We start from the raw sequence: 20,354 nt of genomic DNA, 5'->3' as shown, positions 1-20,354 counted from the left end.
TTTCAAGAGCTCTAAGCATGCGCTACATCAGCTCGAACCTAGCTACCCTACGCCCACGGTAGAGGAGGAGTAAGGTCACTATCAGCTGATGTTATGTAAAGAAAGGCACAGCTGAGAGGTGCCACTTTAGAAACGTCAAGTGTAGTCCGGGGTTGAGTTTCTATTGGAATCCACGGTAGCCGACTTTTAACCAAGATGGCCGACTTTTAACCGGAAAATGGTTGCATTGTATTATTTTAACAAATAAGCAACCATGTCGAATAGTGCGGTCCAGATTATGCTCATTCACAGCCATATTTACATTTTTGCCATCCTAACGAAGGTTTTTGCAAGACAATTTGTTTGAGTTTATTTCATGGTTAAATGATTTACGATGGTTTATTTAGTTATTTGAATCTGGAAGAAGTGTTTACAAATTTCCCTTGGGACGATAAACAACAGATCGGCTGATATTTTATTCCAATAAAAGTACGAAATAACTAAACATGGCCTCGTTAATATTGCTGCGTAATGGGTCAGGCGCTGTTCCAATTTTATGATTTAAGAGATGAAAAAGCGATACGCGATGCTGTGAAGTACTCAAATGTAGTTATAAATTAGTTGGTCGTGAATTCGAGACAAAATTTTAAACTCAATGACGTGCTCGTGGAAGGTGCACGTCGCATTGCTAGGTAAGCTAAAATTAAACTTTATTTCAAAAGATTTACCAAGTATTTTTTAATTTTTTTTACAGAATCAGCAAAGGAGCTGGTGTAAAACGCTAGTCACAAACCAATGAGCTTTGTGCTAGAGGGTGGAAGCAACTTTTTGAAGAGCAAATACTACGGTGAGCACATTCGGATGTTGCACAAGCTATTGTCAATTGCGCTAAGGATCCCGATACTGCTGGTCAGGTTTATCAAGCTGTTGGGTAGGTTTTGAGCAAAATTGAATTTACATACTTTCTAATATGCTAAACACCCACCTTGCAGACCAAAGCGTTACCAGTTGAGCGAATTAATTGACTGGTTTCATCGTGTTATGCGCAAAGATGAAAAATGGTGGGGATACCGTCGTTAAGACATGCGTTGTGATCCTACCTTCTTATTGAAAACCAAGTTCACTGAGCTTATCTGTCCTGGACAACCTCTTGGTGAGCTACATATGGAACGTATCGATGGCGAATGTATTACCGATGTCGTTCCCTCCGACATACCGTGGTTGAAGAATTTTGGTGTACAATTGACCTCCATGGAAGAGCAAGTACCATGGGAATTGTGACCATATCGTGCTGCGCAATATTATGATGCCGAATTGGGAGAGTGGGAGAACCAGCTCTACCAAAACCGATAGAACATCGGGAAGAACTACGCAAATAATAAACAACACTCATCAAATGAAAGTTGGCAGCGTTGGTGACCAACCAGCGATTTGAAAAAAAAAACATTTGCATCTACGCGAATTACAATTCGTCTTTACATTTAGTGAATTATGGTCGATTATTAATGGTGTGGAAGTTTATATTTAAACTTTAAAAAACACATAAATGTAATTTGGCTAATACTGAACCGCTATTAAAAATTAAGAAATTTGAGTTTTATTTTTAATTGGGCCAAACAAGTTATCGATTTGAATAATTTCAAACGGAATATATTTCGAGCAATCATTTATTTTTTTTAAATACTATGCCAGTACTGCTACTGAGCATGGCAAAATAGTGTTGCGTAAGCTAATTTAAACTACTTTTTACTACTATATACTTAGGTATTGCGGCACGATTCCGATTACTTTGGCGGAGGGGTAAAAAAAAACCGAATTTTCGTATAAATGGGGTATGTGCGGATAGGGGAGCTTCTCCAGAGAAGATATATCCAAAAATAATATAAAAATAACTTTATTTTTTAAAATATTCACGATTAAAAGTTCAAAAATTTGCCCTAATAACACATGGTATTTCTCTATGTTTTACTAAGTTTTTTCACGTTTTTCACTCTGTATATTTAAATATACACTCTAAACATTGAAATACGTTCACATTTCACTTTTATTTTGGTATATTTTACCTAAATTTATTAATTTAAAAATCACTTCTCACACTCATCGTTGAAAAGGTTAGATTGTTTACAATTATGAGGAAAACAAGCTTGCCACATCTTAAACAGCAAATATGTAGGATTTTTAACAATTTTTCTTGTTTGCTTTTTCGCGTGATTCTTTTTTCTATATTACCTACAAAAAAATTTTCTACATATGTATATGTGTAATATGTGATTTATGTGACTGAAGTACTTTCGCGTAGTCTCCTTTCTGCGTTGGCGGCCTTCGTCCGCGCTTTAAAAAAATAACCCTGGTCGAGCGAATACCCGGGGTGACTGAAGTACTTTCGCATATAACTCCTTTCCGCGTTGGCGGCCTTCGGCCGCGTTTTAAAAAAATAACCCTAGTCGAGCGAATACCCGGGGTGGCTGAAGTACTTTCGCATAGTACTCCTTTCTGCGTTGGCGGCCTTCGGCCGCGCTATAAAAAATAACCCTAGTCGAGCGAATACCTGGGGAGACAGTAGTACTTTCGCGTAGTACTCCTTTCTGCGTTGGCGGCCTTCGGCCGCGCTTTAAAAAAATAACCCTGGTCGAGCGAATACCCGGGGTGACTGAAGTACTTTCGCGTAGTACTCCTTTCGGTGTTGGCGGCCTTCGGCCGCGCATTAAAAAAATAACCCTGGTCGAGCGAATACCCGGGGTGACTGAAGTACTTTCGCATAGTACTCCTTTCTGCGTTAAAATAAAAAAAATATATGGATATATCTTGCATATATATATTTCTTGCACTGATATTGAAACAAAATTTGAGTTTTCGTGTAATAATAATAAAGCATTGCTTTTTGGGGAACCGAGGACAATGATGCTCTAAGGAGGAGAAAGCTCTGTACAAAGTGGTTGCCTCGCAAGTTCATAATCCAACAGAACAACGAATAACTGATTCTGAGAAGTGTTTGAAATAAAACCGAATTTTTGCGTCGGTGTGTGACAATAGAAACATAGCTCCATCATTTCTCACTGGAGTTCAACCGACAGTCATTCTAGTGGACTCCACATGGTGAACCGGTTTTCAGGCGTGGAAAGACGAAAAAATCGGCTGGATTACTGCACCAGTTATAATCTATTTCACTGCGTATTTGGTTGCAGTTCTTTTCTACTATTCCAAATACTTAGCAATTGTATTAGTCTTGAGGAAGAATCTGTTTAAAATTGTACGCATATATTCAAGGAAAGGAGGATGATTTGAAATATAATCTTTGTATTTATGAGTTCAATTAAATTTTGACAAAAAGAGATAAAATGTATCTTACGTCCTTACCCTGGTTCTAAGCTACCTTCCCACCAATTTTCAGTTAAATCGATTCAGCCGTTCTTGAGTTATTAATGGTGTAACTAACACAATTTTCTTATATATATGTATATAGCCGGAATAAAAAAAGCATGCGACCGAAATTGAATGATTCAAATATTTGACAAATAAAAATATTGAAAAACAAAACAAACAAAAATTGAAAAAAAAAATTGTATGTTACTTTTTGGTAATTTTCCAATTCCCCTTAACATTTAGGAGGATGAAAAATAGATGTTGTCCGATTCTCCACCCTAGTCGATATGCACGCTAAGATTCTCGAAAATCGGTCGAGCGGTTTCAGAGGAGTTCAATAACATACACCGTGACACGAGAATTTTATATATTAGATTATATAATATTACTATATAATATTACTTATTTGTTTATTAAATTAAATAAAGAACATATCCACCTGAATGGATAGAGGAATTTTTGGGATAAAAGGCATTTCAGCGAATTTCCTTATTTTCACATGGCAGCGCTCCATTTTGTCGTAATTTTTAGCACACACATGATGTTCATTACGAGTGTAAAATATAATTTTTAAAATAAAAGTTTCTTCGGTAAAAAGACTGTTAAAAGTGTAAAATGTGGATTTATATAAAAGTTTATAGTTCAATTTAATTAATTTGAGATGAAAGATGTGAGTAAAGTGTGTTTAATGTGGTAAAATATCTTGTTGAAATGTTCGAATTTTGGGAATTTTTGAACTTTAAGGTCGAATATCTCGTAAACTAAGCGTTTACGGTACCTAAGTCGCCGCGCCAAAGAAATCTTAATTGTGCCGATATTGCAAATTCAAAAAATAATTTCTTTAAGAATTCTTTTTATTTAAAAACTTAGCTTAAAACTAAAAAATAATGTGGTAAATCTGTTAGGATAATCAAACACTCCATTTGGGAACGAGTAGGATTCCTGATCGCCGCCATATAGCTAAATTCTGACATATAAAACGTGTATGTAGTTTGTGATTACAAAAATTTATACTTAAAATATAGGAAACATGGCTATTATAATAATCTCTTGATTTACCTTACAATAAAAAATTGTGTTTTACTGTTCAGACGAATTATTATGATATGTAATACCAAATTTTTCCACAATAGTTATCTCTTTAGGTACACTCATTATCAAAAATAATTTTCAAGTTGTCCATGAATAAGTTAATTACAACGCTTAAAAATATATAAGGGGTATTCTCTTGCTCTTGCAAGATTGCAGATTGCAAAAATACTATACCGAAATATACAAGAGCACGAGAGCACCCATTGCAGAATCTAGTGATATATGAATGGCTAATTCGGTCAATTTGTTGTGAATGACTATTAAGCATGGCTATTGTGAATTGGCGCACCTTCTGCATACATTTTTAAGAAAAAAACTGTAACAAATCTTTAAAATTTAAATAGAAATAATAAAATCCATTTAAAACTTATCTTCCTCAACAATTTAACGACGTTATATGTCTTTATGTAAAATGGCAACTACAACAGGGTTGCAATTATATTTTTGCGTGGCATTGCACGCAAATATACATAGGTTTTGGTCTGACATATTTTACAGCCCTTGCAAATATTTTTCTGCGTGTGTTTGTTGTTGTGCCGTTGTAAATCTGCAATTCTTGCACCGTGCACCGGGTCTTGCAAGAGCAAGAGAATACCCCTATAGCATATTTATTTATATCAAGAAGATTTTGACCTCTCGCCACCCTTATACACCAGAGGTGGCCGTGATATTTTTATTGTGAACGTACACTTGGGGGGTAGGTTAAGGACTGTGAATGGTTCTTTTACAATGGTGAATGGGACTTTCCCTACTCCTCTATACCATGCGTACGACTTTGCGTAAATGATTACGTTTTGATAACAAATGCCCACATACAGATTAAGCAATGGCAAAAGCAATATATTTGATACTTAGTATGCCATAAAATTTATGCTGTCGGGATGCCGCGTAAGGTTAAAGTACGTACATAGTTGGCTTTTGATTTTATTGATTCTGTAATCGACCGTAAACCGTTTAACAAGAATTTGTTGGGAGATTAATCTTATTCCTAAGTGACATTAAATATTTTTTATTACGAAAGTGTCTGTATTGTATTATTGAAATTTGATTTCATCATAGAGGAGTGCTAGAAGTTTTGAGAATGTCGTCCGGTGACACATTGTCTGGACAGAATATACAGCTCTCTCCTTTACGAAGTTTGGATGACTTTATATTAGGGTCTGCTCGTTTTCAAATCCCAAATATAAAAGATGTGGAGAAATGGAGCAATCGTGTAGTAAAAAATTTACTATATTATCAAACAAACTATTTTCTCCAATTTTTGGTTATTTATGGTTTGATGATTGTACTGAACCCTCATAAAATTGTTTGCGGACTTACGGTACAAACACTAATAATAGTGGTTTTGTTGGGATTTTTCTCAAAGAAGCCGAAATCAAAATTTAAGCTTTTTGCCAATTGGTCAAGTATTATCCAAGAAAACCCGCAGCAGAAATGGTATTTCCTTGCCGGTGTTGTTTTGTGTGGCTATCTTACATTGCGGTGGTTGAATTCAATTTTATTGTCAACTTTTACTCTACTTCTTCCCATATCGTGTAAGTATAATTTATTTATTGGCCAAACAAGTTTTAAACTTTGAACAAGTTATATTAAGTTTGCACGATTCCGATTACTTTGGCGGTCGGGTAAAAAGAACTAATTGCGGTATAAGTGATGTATATAAGGGATATACTATGAATAATATGTGATTTATATTTAATATACCCAAATAAGTAAAACTATGAAATTATAAAATTTGGTAAAGGTTCAGGAGAGCGGCTTTTCCGAAAACGTGCACCAATTTTCACGTGAAATGTCTTAAAATTCGTGTTTTTAATTCCAATTTACGAATATATACGCCGCGTTATCTATTTTTTTGTAGTAAAAACAAAAAGAAAAATTATGATTTTGCACGATATTTACGCTATATGTAAATGGCATCACTGTTCGAAATTCAATTGGATACTAGTGATACAAGCAGCGATCGGTTTCGAAATATCGATACTCTCGATATTAGAGACTAAACAAGAATTGATAAAAATGAGAGAAACATAATAGAAAAATAGTAAAAGTTGGAAAAATAGAAAGAAATTAATATATCGATATTCTCAATATTCGAGTCTGAACGAGAATTGGTAAAAATGAAAAATACGTAATAGGAAAATAATAATAATTGGAAGAATAAAAATAAATTAAAATATCGATATTCTCAATATTCGGGTCTGAACGAGAATTGGTTAAAAGGAGAAATACAGGGTAAAATTTAGATTAGCATCCCCGGATTTCGGGGATAAAATGGGTGTCACTGGAAAGGTGGCGTTCTCCAGATCACGAAAATATATACATTTAGTTGCCGCTGACTTATAGTTTTTAAGATATTTGCATTTAAAGATGAAAAATTAGCAACTTTTATATTGATAATTTGCTTATTGTGAATAACTTTTTCACTTATATTATGCACTTTTCACGTACTAGCACTTCACTCTAACGTTTCTGCATATTAATTTTTTTAATATTTGTTGTAAATAAAGCTTTATTTACAACAAATATTAAAAAAATTAATATGCAGAAACGTTAGAGTGAAGTGCTAGTACGTGAAAAGTGCATAATATAAGTGAAAAAGTTACTCACAATATACAAATTATCAATGTAAAAGCTGTCAATTTTTCAACTTTAAATGCAAATATCTTAAAAACTATAAGTCAGCGGCAACTAAATGTATATATTTTCGTGATCTGGAGAACGCCACCTTTCCAGTGACACCCATTTTATCCCCGAAATCCGGGGATGCTAATCTAAATCCCAGCCGAAATACATAATAGAAAAATTTATCATTCATTATTATTGCAGAAAGAAGAAGGAGTGTTGTCTGTGATGATGCCTCCTAAAAAGTCAACCAGCAAATGTGCTTGCGGGGCTTGTCTTAAGGTTATTCGAGAAGGTTCTGGCAGCTTTCAATGTGCTCAATGCAGCTATTGGCACCACGCTCGCTGTACCGAGCTCATCAGAGTAGAATTTAGGGCTACAGCTAATAAAGTCTTAAAAAATAAAACAGTTTGGAAATGCGACAAGTGTCCTTGCGAGGTTAGTGTAAGGATATCAGATGCCCAGCGAGATTCTGAGTTAGATGAGGATGACAGTGACGTCACAGACAACGAGCCCTCGATAAGTATGAAAATTTACTCATCAAACTGTCAAGCAAAATTGAGTCGAAGTTTGATAAATTAAAGCAGTCCGACCAAGGGCTGTTCTTTCGGCGATCTAACCCCGTTTGGATCGGTAAGTGTTAATTTGTGTTTGTCGTCACTGGAGCAATGCCTTGCAGCAGGGTTGCTCCGTATCCTCCTGACTCGCACTGGCATTGAGTCCAACCCGAGCCCTTAGGAATTTTTCTGCTGCGTATGCGCAAAACGGCTCCATCCAAACTCCACCTCGGTCAGGTGTAACACATGCAATGGATGGAGCCATCTTAAGACCTCCTAAGGCCTTAAGACTCATAGGGAGTGGTCCACGCGTTACGTGGCCCCATGTTGCCTGCGTAATACCGCACATAGTTCGCGCGCCGCGCCGCCACTCTATCCGAGGGGCTAACAGAGGACCTCTACGGTCCCCAGGAGCTCAACCAGGCAACATAGCTCCCCCTCTGACTTCAGACTCCAGAGCAAAATCGAGGAGATAGTTGCACTCATGAATCGGGAACGTGTATCGATAGCTGCGGTCCAAGAAACCAAGCTAAACAGCCGCTCAGATCTTCTGAGCTGTGCCGGTTTCAACGTTATACCTAAAGATCGCGAGCGAGATAATGGTGGTGGCCTAGCCTTCATATTGCACAACACCGTGCAGTATCGCCTAATCGATGAAGACATTGACCCCAGGGAAACTACCCTAGAATGTCAGGGTATAGCTATCCGGTCAGGCGATGTCGAGCTCGAAATATTTAATATATACATCCCCCCAGTTACATGTTGCCCAATAGGATATCACCCGAATATAGGTGAAAACCGTCTGGTACTAGGCGACTTTAACGCGCACCACGATCTTTGGCATTCCTGCCTGTCAAACGATCGTAGGGGGATGGAGCTGGCGGAACAGTTTGACGATTCGACATTCTGCACAATGAATGACGAAGCCCCCACCAGAGTTATGGGCACCTCTAATAGCTCCCCGGATATTACCATTGCTAGCGGTGGTCTGATAAACAGCATAACCTGGCGACCTATGCTAACTCTCGCATCAGATCATCTGCCCATAATTATTTCGATCGAGAAGCCTCCTGATTTTGTTTCTGTGGACAACCGCACCTACTTTAACTTTAACAAAGCTAATTTGGTCGGCTTCACAGAATTTACTGAGAGCACCTTCAACGCTCTACCTATTCCTATGGACGTATGCGTTGGCGAACGTCAATTCCGCAAGGTGATCGCAGCAGCTACAGCTCGCTTCATCCCGGCTGGAAGAATAGCGGAAATCCGCCCCAATTTCCCAGCTGAAGCAGCCGTTTTAGCTAATGAGCGCGACACCTTACGCCATGCCGATCCCGGGGATCCCCGAATAAGGGATCTCAATTTGGAGATTCGGCGTATGGTAAACCAACATAAGCGGACGAAATGGATAGAGCACCTGAAGTCCTGTAACCTCTCCAACAGAGTGAGTAAGCTTTGGGCTACTGTCAAAGCTCTGTCTAATCCGAAGAGACATGACGACCGAGTTGAAGGTCAATTCAATGGTCAAGCCTCTTCGGACCCGAAGAAGTGCGGGAGCTATTTTAGCCGGCAGTTCACACTGCACCCTTCGGTAGATAAAGCTAAACGATGTGTTAACCGACGGCTGCGCAAAATGCCAAACGACGGCGCGCCACTTACTTTCACCGATGAGGAGGTTCAGGGTGTCATCAACAAAGCAAAATCATCCAAATCCATTAACCCTGATGGAATTAACATGCTAATGCTAAAGCATCTAGGCTCGACGGGAGTAGGATATCTCACCAAGGTCCTCAATCTGTCGCTGACCACTCTTCAAATACCCGATGTGTGGAAAGTCGGAAGAGTGGTCCCACTACTGAAACCTGGGAAACCCGCCAACAAAGGGGAATCGTATCGACCGATAACTCTCCTCTCCCCAGTAGTGAAGACACTTGAGGTCTTGCTACTCCCGACCTTCACTCACCACCCGAGCCTAGCCAGCCACCAGCATGGATACCGAAAAGTGCATAGCACCACCACAGCACTTAGCGTCATAAACGCCCAGATAGTTCGTGGCCTCAACCAGAAACCACCCTGCGAAAGAACGATCCTCGTAGCGTTGGACCTGTCAAAAGCTTTTGACACGGTCAATCACACAACGCTACTGCAGGACATCGAAACAACTACGCTCCCTCCAAGGCTAAAGAGGTGGACCTTGAACTATCTGAGCGGTCGCCAGTCATCCGTACTATTTCGAGGTAAAACATCTAAACTGAGAAGAATTAAGCAGGGGGTTCCGCAGGGTGGTGTCCTCTCCCCACTACTGTTTAACTTCTACATTTCGAAACTCCCACAACCACCAGAAGGAGTTTCCATAACCTCGTACGCTGATGACTGCACGATATTGGCGTCGGGCAATGGAATCGATGGCATGTGTTCGAAGGTAAACAGCTACCTCTCCGACCTTTCTCGTTTCCTCACTGCACGAAATCTCGCACTTTCCCACACCAAATCCACAGCGACCATATTCACAAACTGGACGAAGGAGACGTCGTCAAAATTCCGACTGTCAACAATCCTAAGATATTAGGTGTAACATTCGACAGTCTATGCTCCTTCTCTCTTCATACGACCGCGATTATCGCCAAAGTACAGAGCCGCAACAAAATCCTCAAGTCGCTAGCTGGCAGCACATGGGGAAAAACAAAGAAACGTTGTTGGTAACATACAAGGCAATCGGCCGGCCGATCTTCAATTACGCAGCCCCCATATGGTCGCCGGTCGCCTGGATGCAGTGGTACGCAGATGAGGAAACTACAGACCTGTCAAAACACTGCACTCCGGACCACTACAGGATGTCTTTTGATGTCTCCCATTGAACACCTCCACAGTGAGACGCTTATGCTTCCAGTTAAGGAGCATAATGAACTCCTCTCCAGGCAGTTCCTGCTGGGATGCTTTCGCAGAAATCACCCCTGCAGTCATCTGCTTGGAGCGGAACCGCCTCCTAGGAGCATCAAAAGGTCATTCCTGGATTACGTCGACGACGTCGTACAGTACGCCGACCGGACTTCGAACACAACTAACTTTCGACAGGTACTGACCGCCATTCACAGCGGAGCCATCAACACCTTCACCGAGTCCCTTCCCGTGAATGGCGTTCTTGGAGTCAAACCACCACCCATCGCAGACAAAGAGCTCCAGCTGCCGCGAGAAACGCGTGTGACCCTTGCGCAACTCCGTTCTGGATACTGTAGCAGGTTAAACTCCTACTTATCCAGAATAGACCCTGACATACCGAATGTATATTCTGCATGCAATGAGTCTCCGCATGACACTGACCACCTCTTTGCATGCCCTACAAACCCTACCCATCTAACACCCTCCTCCCTTTGGTCCGACCCCGTCGAAACAGCACGTTTCGTGGGCCTACCGTTAGATGACATCGACAACAACACAAATGACATTTACCATCCCAACGGCGATTAGATTTCCGTTAAAACAACAACAACAACAACCTGTTGGCAAGAGTTATCCTGCGTTGGATTTCCAGGCTGACATTGTTGGTGGTGTTTACGCTGGTTCCCAAATACACGAAACTATCTACAACTTCAAAGTTATGACTGTCAACAGTGACTGTGAACTGTTGTTTGATGACAGGAGATATTTCGTCATGCCCTCGTTCACTGCCAGACCCATTTTCTGTGCTTCCTTGTCTAGCCTGGAGAAAGCAGACCTAACGGGGCGGGTGTTGAGGCCGATGATATCAATATCATCTGGTCGGTTGTTGATTTTTCAGGTCTAAAGTCACACTGATAACGTCCAATCAGTTTGTTTACGGTCGGCTTTAATCTTTCACACAAAACGCTCGATAGAACCTTATATGCGATGTTGAGGAGGCTTATCCCACGGTAATTTGTGCAGATTGTGGGGTCTCCATTTTTATGGATTTGGCATTGCACACTTAAAGTCCAATCGTTGGGCATGCTTTCGTCCGACCATATTTTACAAAGAAGCTGATGCATGCTCCTTATCAGTTCTTCGCCGCCGTGTTTCAATAGCTCGGCCGGCATTCCATCGGCCCCCTGCTTTGTTGTTCTTCAGGCGGGTAATTGCTATTCGAACTTCTTCATGGTCGGGCAATGGAACGTCGGTTCCATCGTCGTCGATTGGGGAATCGGGTTCGCCTTCTCCTGGCGTTGTACTTTGACTGCCATTCAGCAGGCTGGAGAAGTGTTCCCTCCATAATTTAAGTATGCTCTGGGCATCGGTGACTAAATCACCTTTGGGGGTTCTACAAGTGTATGCTCCGGTTTTGAAACCTTCTGTAAGCCGCCGCATTTTTTCGTAGAATTTTCGAGCATTACCCCTGTCGGCCAGCTTATCAAGCTCATCGTACTCACGCATTTCAGCCGCTTTCTTTTTTTTGTCTGCGAATGCGTCTCGCTTCCCTCTTCAGCTCTCGGTATCTATCCCATCCCGCACGTGTTGTGGTCGATCGTAACGTTGCGAAGTAGGCAGTATGTTTTCTCTCCGCTGCGACACGGCACTCCTCGTCGTACCAGCTGTTCTTTTGTACTTTCCGAGAACCAATGGTTTCGGTTGCAGCTGTACGTAAGGAGTTTGAAATGCCGTCCCACAGTTCCCTTATACCGAGTTGTTGACGAGTGCTCTCAGAGAGCAGGAGTGCAAGTCGAGTAGAAAATCGTTCGGCTATCTGTTGTGATTGCAGCTTCTCGACGTCGAACCTTCCTTGCGTTTGTTGGCGTGACAGCCAGATGGATTGATGAATCTCCTTATGCTGGAATCTAGTACTACAGATAACCATATGTCGGGCCCCGGCGAAGTTGATCAGCCTTAAGCCATTTGGGGATGTTTCCTCGTGGAGGATGAATTTGCCGACCGTAGTACCAAAGATACTGCCAGACCCATTTGATACTGCCAGACTATTTGCATTGTCGCCACGTAGCGAAAAGAAAAAACGAGTGGCGCGCTGTTGTTCACTCGGCTATAATCGCGTAAACGGTGTCTACGCCAATAAAGAAGAATAAGTGCCAGAGATACCTTCTTTGCCCACCCTGGCGTTAAAGTCGCCAAGCACGATTTTGAGATCGTGGCGTAGGCAGCGCTCATAGAAGGCATTCTTTGTCACATCGTCTTTCTCTTCCGTCGGGGCGTGGGCGCAAACCAGCGATATGTTGAAGAACCTCGCTTTGGTGCGGATTGTGGCTAGACGTTCATTCACCGGAGTGAATGATAGTACTCGGCGACGGAGTCTCTCTCCCACCACGAATCCTACACCAAACTTGCGCTCCTTTATATGGTCACTGTAGTAAATGTCACAAGGACCTACTCGTCTCTGTCCTTGTCCCGTCCATCGCATTTCTTGGACGGCGGTGATGTCAGCCTTTGTTTTTACGAGGACATCAACCAGCTGGGCAGCGGCACTTCCCAATTAAGGGACCGGACATTCCAGGTGCATGCCCTCAATTCGTAGTCCTTATTTCGTTTGCCATGGTCGTCATCAAAGGGGGTCTCTCATCCGAGGCTGGTTATAGCTCTTCACTGGGGGTGTTTTTTTACGTGGCGGGTCCCAAACCCAGCGCACAACCCTTGTAGGGAATGTTTCGCCTTCTCACTTTAGCTCGCCTTCGAACGGATGTTCTTAGGCTACCCAGAGGATACTTGGTCAAAGACCGGAAGTAGTGAGCTGCTTGAGCCATGTGTAAAAGAATCGTTTCTGGCCATTCCCAAGTGAATGGCGATCAGAGAACTTTCCTCACTTGCGTGAACTTCTACACATGACTCCATCCTCCCGTTATTAAATACGTATCTAAATATTTTCATTGAGCTAAAAATTGTTTGAAAAGGAGTTTGCACAGGTAGGTGATCGGATCCTCAATCGTTTATTGTCTTAGTGTTGGTTTGTTAGAAACAGATCCAGATTAGAAGCTCTGCTGCAACTATTAGCAGGCACGTAGGAGTGTTCTATCGAATATAACGCACTGAAACCCCAATTATTTGCACGGTGGCAGCCCCAAGAGCTAATAGATACTTTCCTGTAACTCGAGTGAGCAGCTTTGAATGATTTTTAAAGGCCTCGATCGGCCTCCAGAAAAATGGCAGTAGTAGACTGAAACAGAATTCCCTGTGAGGCAAAGTACTATACATTAATGCCAATGCATTCTATAGCTTTGGTGTTTGGGAGAGGTAACAGGGAATGGTGGATAGATTTTTTAATAATTATGACTTCCCATTATTGTTAGTTCTATCATTTCCGTATATTTAATACTACTTGTTTTTTATACAAATTTTGTCATTTAGCCACGTTCCAGTTAGTAGACAAATATTAATGTTTCTACTAATTATGAAATGAAAAATCTCATCTTTTTTACTTTGAATACCTCTGGCATTCCAGGTGACAATTAATAAGTGGTTCAACATTATTTAAGAAACTTGGAAGCTAGTGAGGTTATAACTTCAAACTGATCAGACTTTGATTTACAATTTCTAGATTTTTATTTAACTCAAAAGTGAATGACTTAAACTCTTCAATACTGAAAACTTCGTTATAGCTGTTTGGTGAATTTAGTTGTTGCGAAGTTACCCAAGTAGGGTTTGCCGTTAGGATTGTTTGGCTAAGTGAGTTTGGAAAAAAGTTCGTGTCATTTATACGAGGAGCATTAATAATAGTGTCTGTCTTAAGTCTAGGACGATTCTGCTGAACAATACGACTTTACTACACTGCGACCGGATCCGTGGCCAAACATCTGACAGGTATAGCATTGCGTTAGTTGATTACTATGCCGCTTTTGGTATTCCCATTTTATTTTCACGTAATTTAAAATAGAATGATTTTCTCTGAGAATATTCAGAGATGTAGACTTGATGGTAAAATATACCACATATACTTAAAAGTAATATGGAGTTATAAGGCCTAATTCTCTGAACAAGCTTTACATCCAAGCAATGGGTTAGTTTTTAAAGACTGTAGTGTCCATAACTTCGAGTACCAGAATAGTTTTCCTTTCTTGTTGGCATAAGAGAAGTATCCAAATTTACCTTGCATGTAATGACAGCCCGCTTCAAAGTCTGATTTTACCACACAATAGAGCTTTATTTCAATCGATATTTTTTTTGCAGAATATTTGGTCCAATTTATTTCTTTGCAAATATTATGTAGTTGTTCCACTGTGCACTTATGTGCCGTATTAGGTGGGACGTATGTTTTGTTATTTACGATTTGTTCACATTCATCATCATTTTTTTTCAGCATTATCTGTATCGTGTAGAGTTTGTAGAGGTGAAAAGAAGTTTTGGTCAGTGCCAATGCGCAGCCCAGTATCAGTTTAACGGTCTCTTTATATTGATTTGTTTTTCCTATTCTTTTTAGGAAATTACTTTGTCTGTTTCTGGTGATATCTCTTTTATAACTTCCCGTAAATCAAAGGGTACTGTAGGACATCATAATATCGGTGGGTGCCTGCAATCCTGGCGAGAGAGTCATTAAATTTCCGCAACACGATATCTCTCGGTGCTGTGGGGTCAGCGCCTGCAACCACAGTCGCCACCTTGACGTTGTAGCGATGCGGATTCTGCCTTTGCAACTATCATCGGGCATATTCTCGCTCTAATTCAGGATTTGTTTAATTTTAAGACAGTTGTTTGTTCAACGTCTTAAATGATTTGATTCCGTCCGTAAAATTTGTGGCTGTTTATTAAGTGGTGGCAGCAGGGATTTTGTGATGTAATTGACCTGACCCGAATCACATTTTATGATAACATGCGTTGTATTTTTTAAACGGCAAAGGAACTGCCGAGACTCATCAGTTTCACCTCTAAATAATATTGGTAAGCGTTACATAGGCCCTTCTAAAATAGGAATGTCTACTTTGCTCTCAGATCAACACATTCCAGCTCTTTCCTCAATCCATTTTCATTCCCCACAACGGCGACACACATTTTCATAAGTATATAAATATTTTCATTGCGATTTAAGGAATGTGGATGAAGATTGGTAGGTTTTATATAAAATTTCAGAATGAACTTTACTTCATAATAATGATTTTAACTAATTTAGGATGAATTTAACGATTACTTTAAATTTCCTTCAAGAAACAAATGTTGATTTCATGTTTCTTCGCAAAACCAGCGTTGCCATATCCGCATTTTATTGAACAAATTTATTAAAAATTAGTACTAGATTTCTTCAGAGCTGCATTCCTCTTCTTCTTAATTGGCGTACACACTGCTTACGCGATTATAGCCGAGTTAACAACAGCGCGCCAGTCGTTTCTTCTTTTCGCTACGTGGCGCCAATTGGATATTCCAAGCGAAGCCAGGTCCTTCTCCACTTGGTCCTTCCAACGGAGTGGAGGTCTTCCTCTTCCTCTGCTTCCCCTGGCGGTTGGAGTGTTTTCGTCCATCCGGACAACATGACCTAGCCAGCGTAGCCGCTGTCTTTTAATTCGCTGAACTATGTCGATGTCGTCGTATATCTCGTACAGCTCATCGTTCCATCGAATGCGGTATTCGCCGTGGCTAACGCGCAAAGGACCATAAATCTTTCGCACAACTTTTCTCTCGAAAACTCGCAACGTCGACTCATCCGTTGTTGACATCGTCCAAGACTCTGGACCATATAGCAGGACCGGATTATGAGTGACTTAGACAGTTTGGTTTTTGTTTGTCGAGAGAGGACCTTGCTTCTCAATTGCCTATTCAGTCCGAAGTAACACCTGTTGGCAAAAGCAATCCTGCGTTGGATTTAATGCTGGTTCCTAAATAGACGAAATTATCTACAACTTCAAAGTTATGACTGTCAACAGTGACGTAAGTACCAAGTCGCGAGCGCGACGACTGTTTGTTTGATGACAGGAGATATTTCGTTTTGCCCTCGTTCACTGCCAGACCCATTTCTTTTGCTTCCGTGTCCAGTCTGGAGAAAGCAGAACTAACGGCGCGGGTGTTGAGGCCGATGATATCAATATCATCGGCATACGCCAGAAGCTGTACACTGTTATAGAAGATGGTACCTTCTCTATTTAGTTCTGCAGCTCGAACTATTTTCTCCAGAAGCAGGTAGAAGAAGTCGCACGATAGGGAGTCGGCTTGTCTGAAACCTCGTTTGGTATCGAACGGCTCGGAGAGGTCCTTCCCGATCCTGACGGAGCTTTTGGTGTTATTCAACGTCAGTTTACATAATCGTATTAGTTTTGCGGGGATACCAAATTCAGACATCGCGGCATAATGGCAGCTCCTTTTCGTGCTGTCGAAAGCAGCTTTAAAATCGACGAAGAGGTGGTGTGTGTCGATTCTCCTTTCACGGGTCTTTTCCAAGATTTGGCGCATGGTGAATATCTGGTCGGTTGTTGATTTGTCAGGTCTAAAGCCACACTGATAAGGTCCAATCAGTTTGTTGACGCTGGGCTTTAATCTTTCACACAATACGCTCGATAGAACCTTATATGCGATGTTGAGGAGGCTAATCTCACGGTAGTTGGCGCAGATTGTGGGGTCTCTTTTTTTATGGATTGGGCATAGCACACTTAAATTCCAATCGTTGGGCATGCTTTCGTCCGACCATATTTTACAAAGAAGCTGATGCATGCACCTTATCAGTTCTTCGCCGCCGTGTTTGAATAGCTCGGCCGGCAATCCGTCGGCCCCTGCCGCTTTGTTGTTCTTCAGGCGGGCAATTGATATTCGAACTTCTTCATTGTCGGGTAGTGGAACGTCTGCTCCATCGTCATCGATTGGGGAATCGGGTTCTCCTTATCCTGGTGTTGTGCGTTCACTGCCATTCAGCAGGCTGAAGAAGTGTTCCCTCCATAATTTAAGTATAATCTGGGCATCAGTGACTAGATCACCTTTGGGGGTTCTACTAGAGTATGCTCCGGTCGTGAAACCTTTTGTAAGCCGGCGCATTTTTTCATAGAATTTTCGAGCATTACCCCTGTCGGCCAGCTTATCAAGCTCTTCGTACTCACGCATTTCGGCCTCTTTCTTTTTCTGTCTACAAATGCGTCTCGCTTCCCTCTTCAACTCTCGGTATCTATCCCATCCCGCACATGTAATGGTCGATCGTAACGTTGCGAGGTAGGCAGCCTGTTTTCTCTCCGCTGCGACACGGCACTCCTCGTCGTACCAGCTGTTCTTTTGTACTTTCCGAAAACCAATGGTTTCGGTTGCAGCTGTACGTAAGGAGTTTGAAATTCCGTCCCACAGTTCCCTTATACCGAGTTGTTGACGAGTGCTCTCAGAGAGCAGGAGTGCAAGCCGAGTGGAAAATCGTTCGGCTGTCTGTTGTGATTGCAGCTTCTCGACGTCGAACCTTCCTTGTGTTTGGTGGCGCGCGTTTTCTGCTGCACAGAGGCGGGTGCGAATCTTAGCTGCAACAAGATAGTGGTCCGAGTCGATGTTAGGACCTCGGAGCGCACGCACATCTAAAACACTGGAGACGTGTCTTCCGTCTATCACAACATGATCGATCTGGTTGGCAGTTTTTCGATCCGGAGACAGCCAGGTAGCTTGATGAATCTTCTTATGCTGAAACCTAGTACTACAGATAACCATATTTCGGGCCCCGGCGAAGTCAATCAGCAAAAATTCAACAAAAATTGGCTCTTGCACCACGACACATCGTTGCTTGTGCGCGACTTTTTGGCCAAAAACAACACACTAATGATGCCGCAGCCACCGTATTCCCCAGATCTGGCCCCCTGTGACTTTTTCTTGTTCCCTAAACTGAAGAGGCCCATGAAAGAACGACGTTACGCTTCTCTTGGCGAGATAAAGACGGCATCGAAGAAGGAGCTGAAGAAGATAAAAAAAAAATAATTTTTTGAAGTGCTTCGAAGTTTGGAAAAACCGTTGGCACAAGTGTATAATATCTCATGGGGATTACTTTGAAGGGGACAAAATAGATATTCATGAATAAATAAATAATTTTTGAAAAAACACAAAATTCGCGATACTTTTTGAACACACCTCGTATGCGCGCTCATATATATACATTCATATTTACGCAAGTTTGTTGGAGAAGCTGTTACAGCGGCACAGCTCGGATTTTCTGCCAACAACACAGTGTTGTGTCGCTTTGACGTCGCGTCGGTCTTTCGACAGAATGACTTTTTGACATGAAAGCAAAAAACGTGAGCTTCGTCATTGGTTGTCCGTGTCAAGAAGATCTCGCTTTATATGTATGTATATGTTGCATGTAGACAAATTACAAACACTATGCGTATGATCTGTCATATTTGTTTACATGCACACATAATTATTTATGCGCAAATATAGTCTCACATTATGTGTACAAATATATGTCGTATCAAACCTATGTAAATGCATATCTAGGTAGTAATATAAATCTTGCTGTATTATATATTTGTAAAGATTTTATGGAATTCTTCATAAAATAAGTAAATTTTAAGATATATACTCATGTGCTTTGATTTGAAATATATACCGATCATCTTTATATGCAAAGTGGTTCGCGCATAGTAAATAAGCGAATCTATAAGCGTACATTGCTTAACATTGGAATTATCATTATTTTTCTCATTTAATACTGAAAATGCTCAATTCTGCTATTTTCGTGTCCCCTGATGCTAAACTCTGGTGAAACACGCTTATAATTTGTTTGTGGTGAAACTCCCTCATCTCTGCCAAGTACCCCTGCGAAAACAGAGAACGTCTATCTTAGAGAAGGTTCACGGCGCGAAGAACGTAAAAATATTTTTGGCTAACTCGGTCGAGATGGAGGTGTTTCACCACTGCCAACTCGGCAGGAGAAATTTTAACATTTTGCTTGAACAGAACTAAGCGTGGAATAAAAATTATGCTCAAAACTATATATAGCTGTTACAGACGAATTTTCGCTCTTTTGCTTACACATATTTTTATACGTTTATATGCAAACATGTGTATTCGTGTGAATTCTTTTTGTGCATATTAATGAATACATGTGCAATTGAATTCATTTGAATTAGATTACTTTTTTAAAGCAATATTCTTAGTTAATGTGGAAATAAAGCCTATTTTTTTTAAATTTTTTTGTATTTGATGTATTCATACTTATGTGTACACTTCATTACATACATATGTACATATATAACAAACTTTCATAATATATTAAAAAAATTATATACATATATTATAATAGTGATAAATGTAAATAAATCGTATATTTTATCATTCAAAATTTATATTCACATATATCATGACCATATGTGTTTATGTTCGCTTTCGCGAATTCAAATCATATTTTCACTTATCAATAATAACATGTGCGCGCTGCTCATATGTACATACATAAATATGTGCGTATGACATTGGCACAAATAACGCATACACAAACCTACATACTTGTATACATATGCGTACACATGCAAATATGTCACCCCCAAAAACTACAAACATTGCTTAAAAAACAACAATAGTTTGAAATAGCATCATACATACTTATGCGTACACTTGTAAATATGTGCGTATGACATTCCCACACAAATAATGCATATAAAAAATACATGCAAAGCGAAACGTACGGGGGTCTGGGAGGAATATAGGAGCTATCTCACTTTATACAATAAGGAGATCAGGTCTGCAAAGCATGCTAGCTTCAGGAGATTCTGCGAGAACGTTACCTCAACGCCAGAGGCGGCCCGGCTGCATAAAGCTCTGGCCAGAGGCACAAACGACGCAGTAGTAGCAATCAAAAGAGGAGATGGGACATTCACGACCAGCGCAGAGGACAGAGCG

The 20,354-nt window shown here is 40.8% G+C and overlaps 2 protein-coding genes and 1 pseudogene across 2 annotated transcripts in view; all 3 read left to right on the top strand.

Moving 5' to 3' along the window:
- The first annotated feature begins 321 nt into the window (after positions 1–321).
- LOC120779915 lies at positions 322–1,399 on the top strand (annotated as a pseudogene).
- A 3,951-nt stretch (positions 1,400–5,350) lies between these two features.
- The window catches only part of LOC120779916 (PRA1 family protein 3), a 31,905-nt gene continuing 16,901 nt past the window's right edge, over positions 5,351–20,354 (top strand). The window contains exon 1 of the mRNA XM_040112260.1: positions 5,351–5,969. Within this exon, the coding sequence (XP_039968194.1) occupies positions 5,516–5,969 (454 nt within the window). The 5' untranslated portion in view covers positions 5,351–5,515. The remainder of the gene's footprint in view (positions 5,970–20,354) is intronic.
- On the top strand, positions 8,488–9,885 carry LOC120779914 (the record flags this gene model as incomplete). The annotated part of the gene is made up of 2 exons (XM_040112259.1): positions 8,488–9,144; positions 9,661–9,885. Coding segments are annotated over exons 1-2 (882 nt in total), but the record flags the coding sequence as incomplete, so codon positions are not given.

The sequence above is a fragment of the Bactrocera tryoni genome, unplaced genomic scaffold, assembly GCF_016617805.1.
Source record: "Bactrocera tryoni isolate S06 unplaced genomic scaffold, CSIRO_BtryS06_freeze2 scaffold_11, whole genome shotgun sequence".
In the NCBI taxonomy this organism is placed as follows: Eukaryota; Metazoa; Arthropoda; class Insecta; order Diptera; family Tephritidae; genus Bactrocera; species Bactrocera tryoni.
Note: the sequence above shows the minus strand (reverse complement) of the source record. Positions and strands in the feature narration are given on the sequence as shown.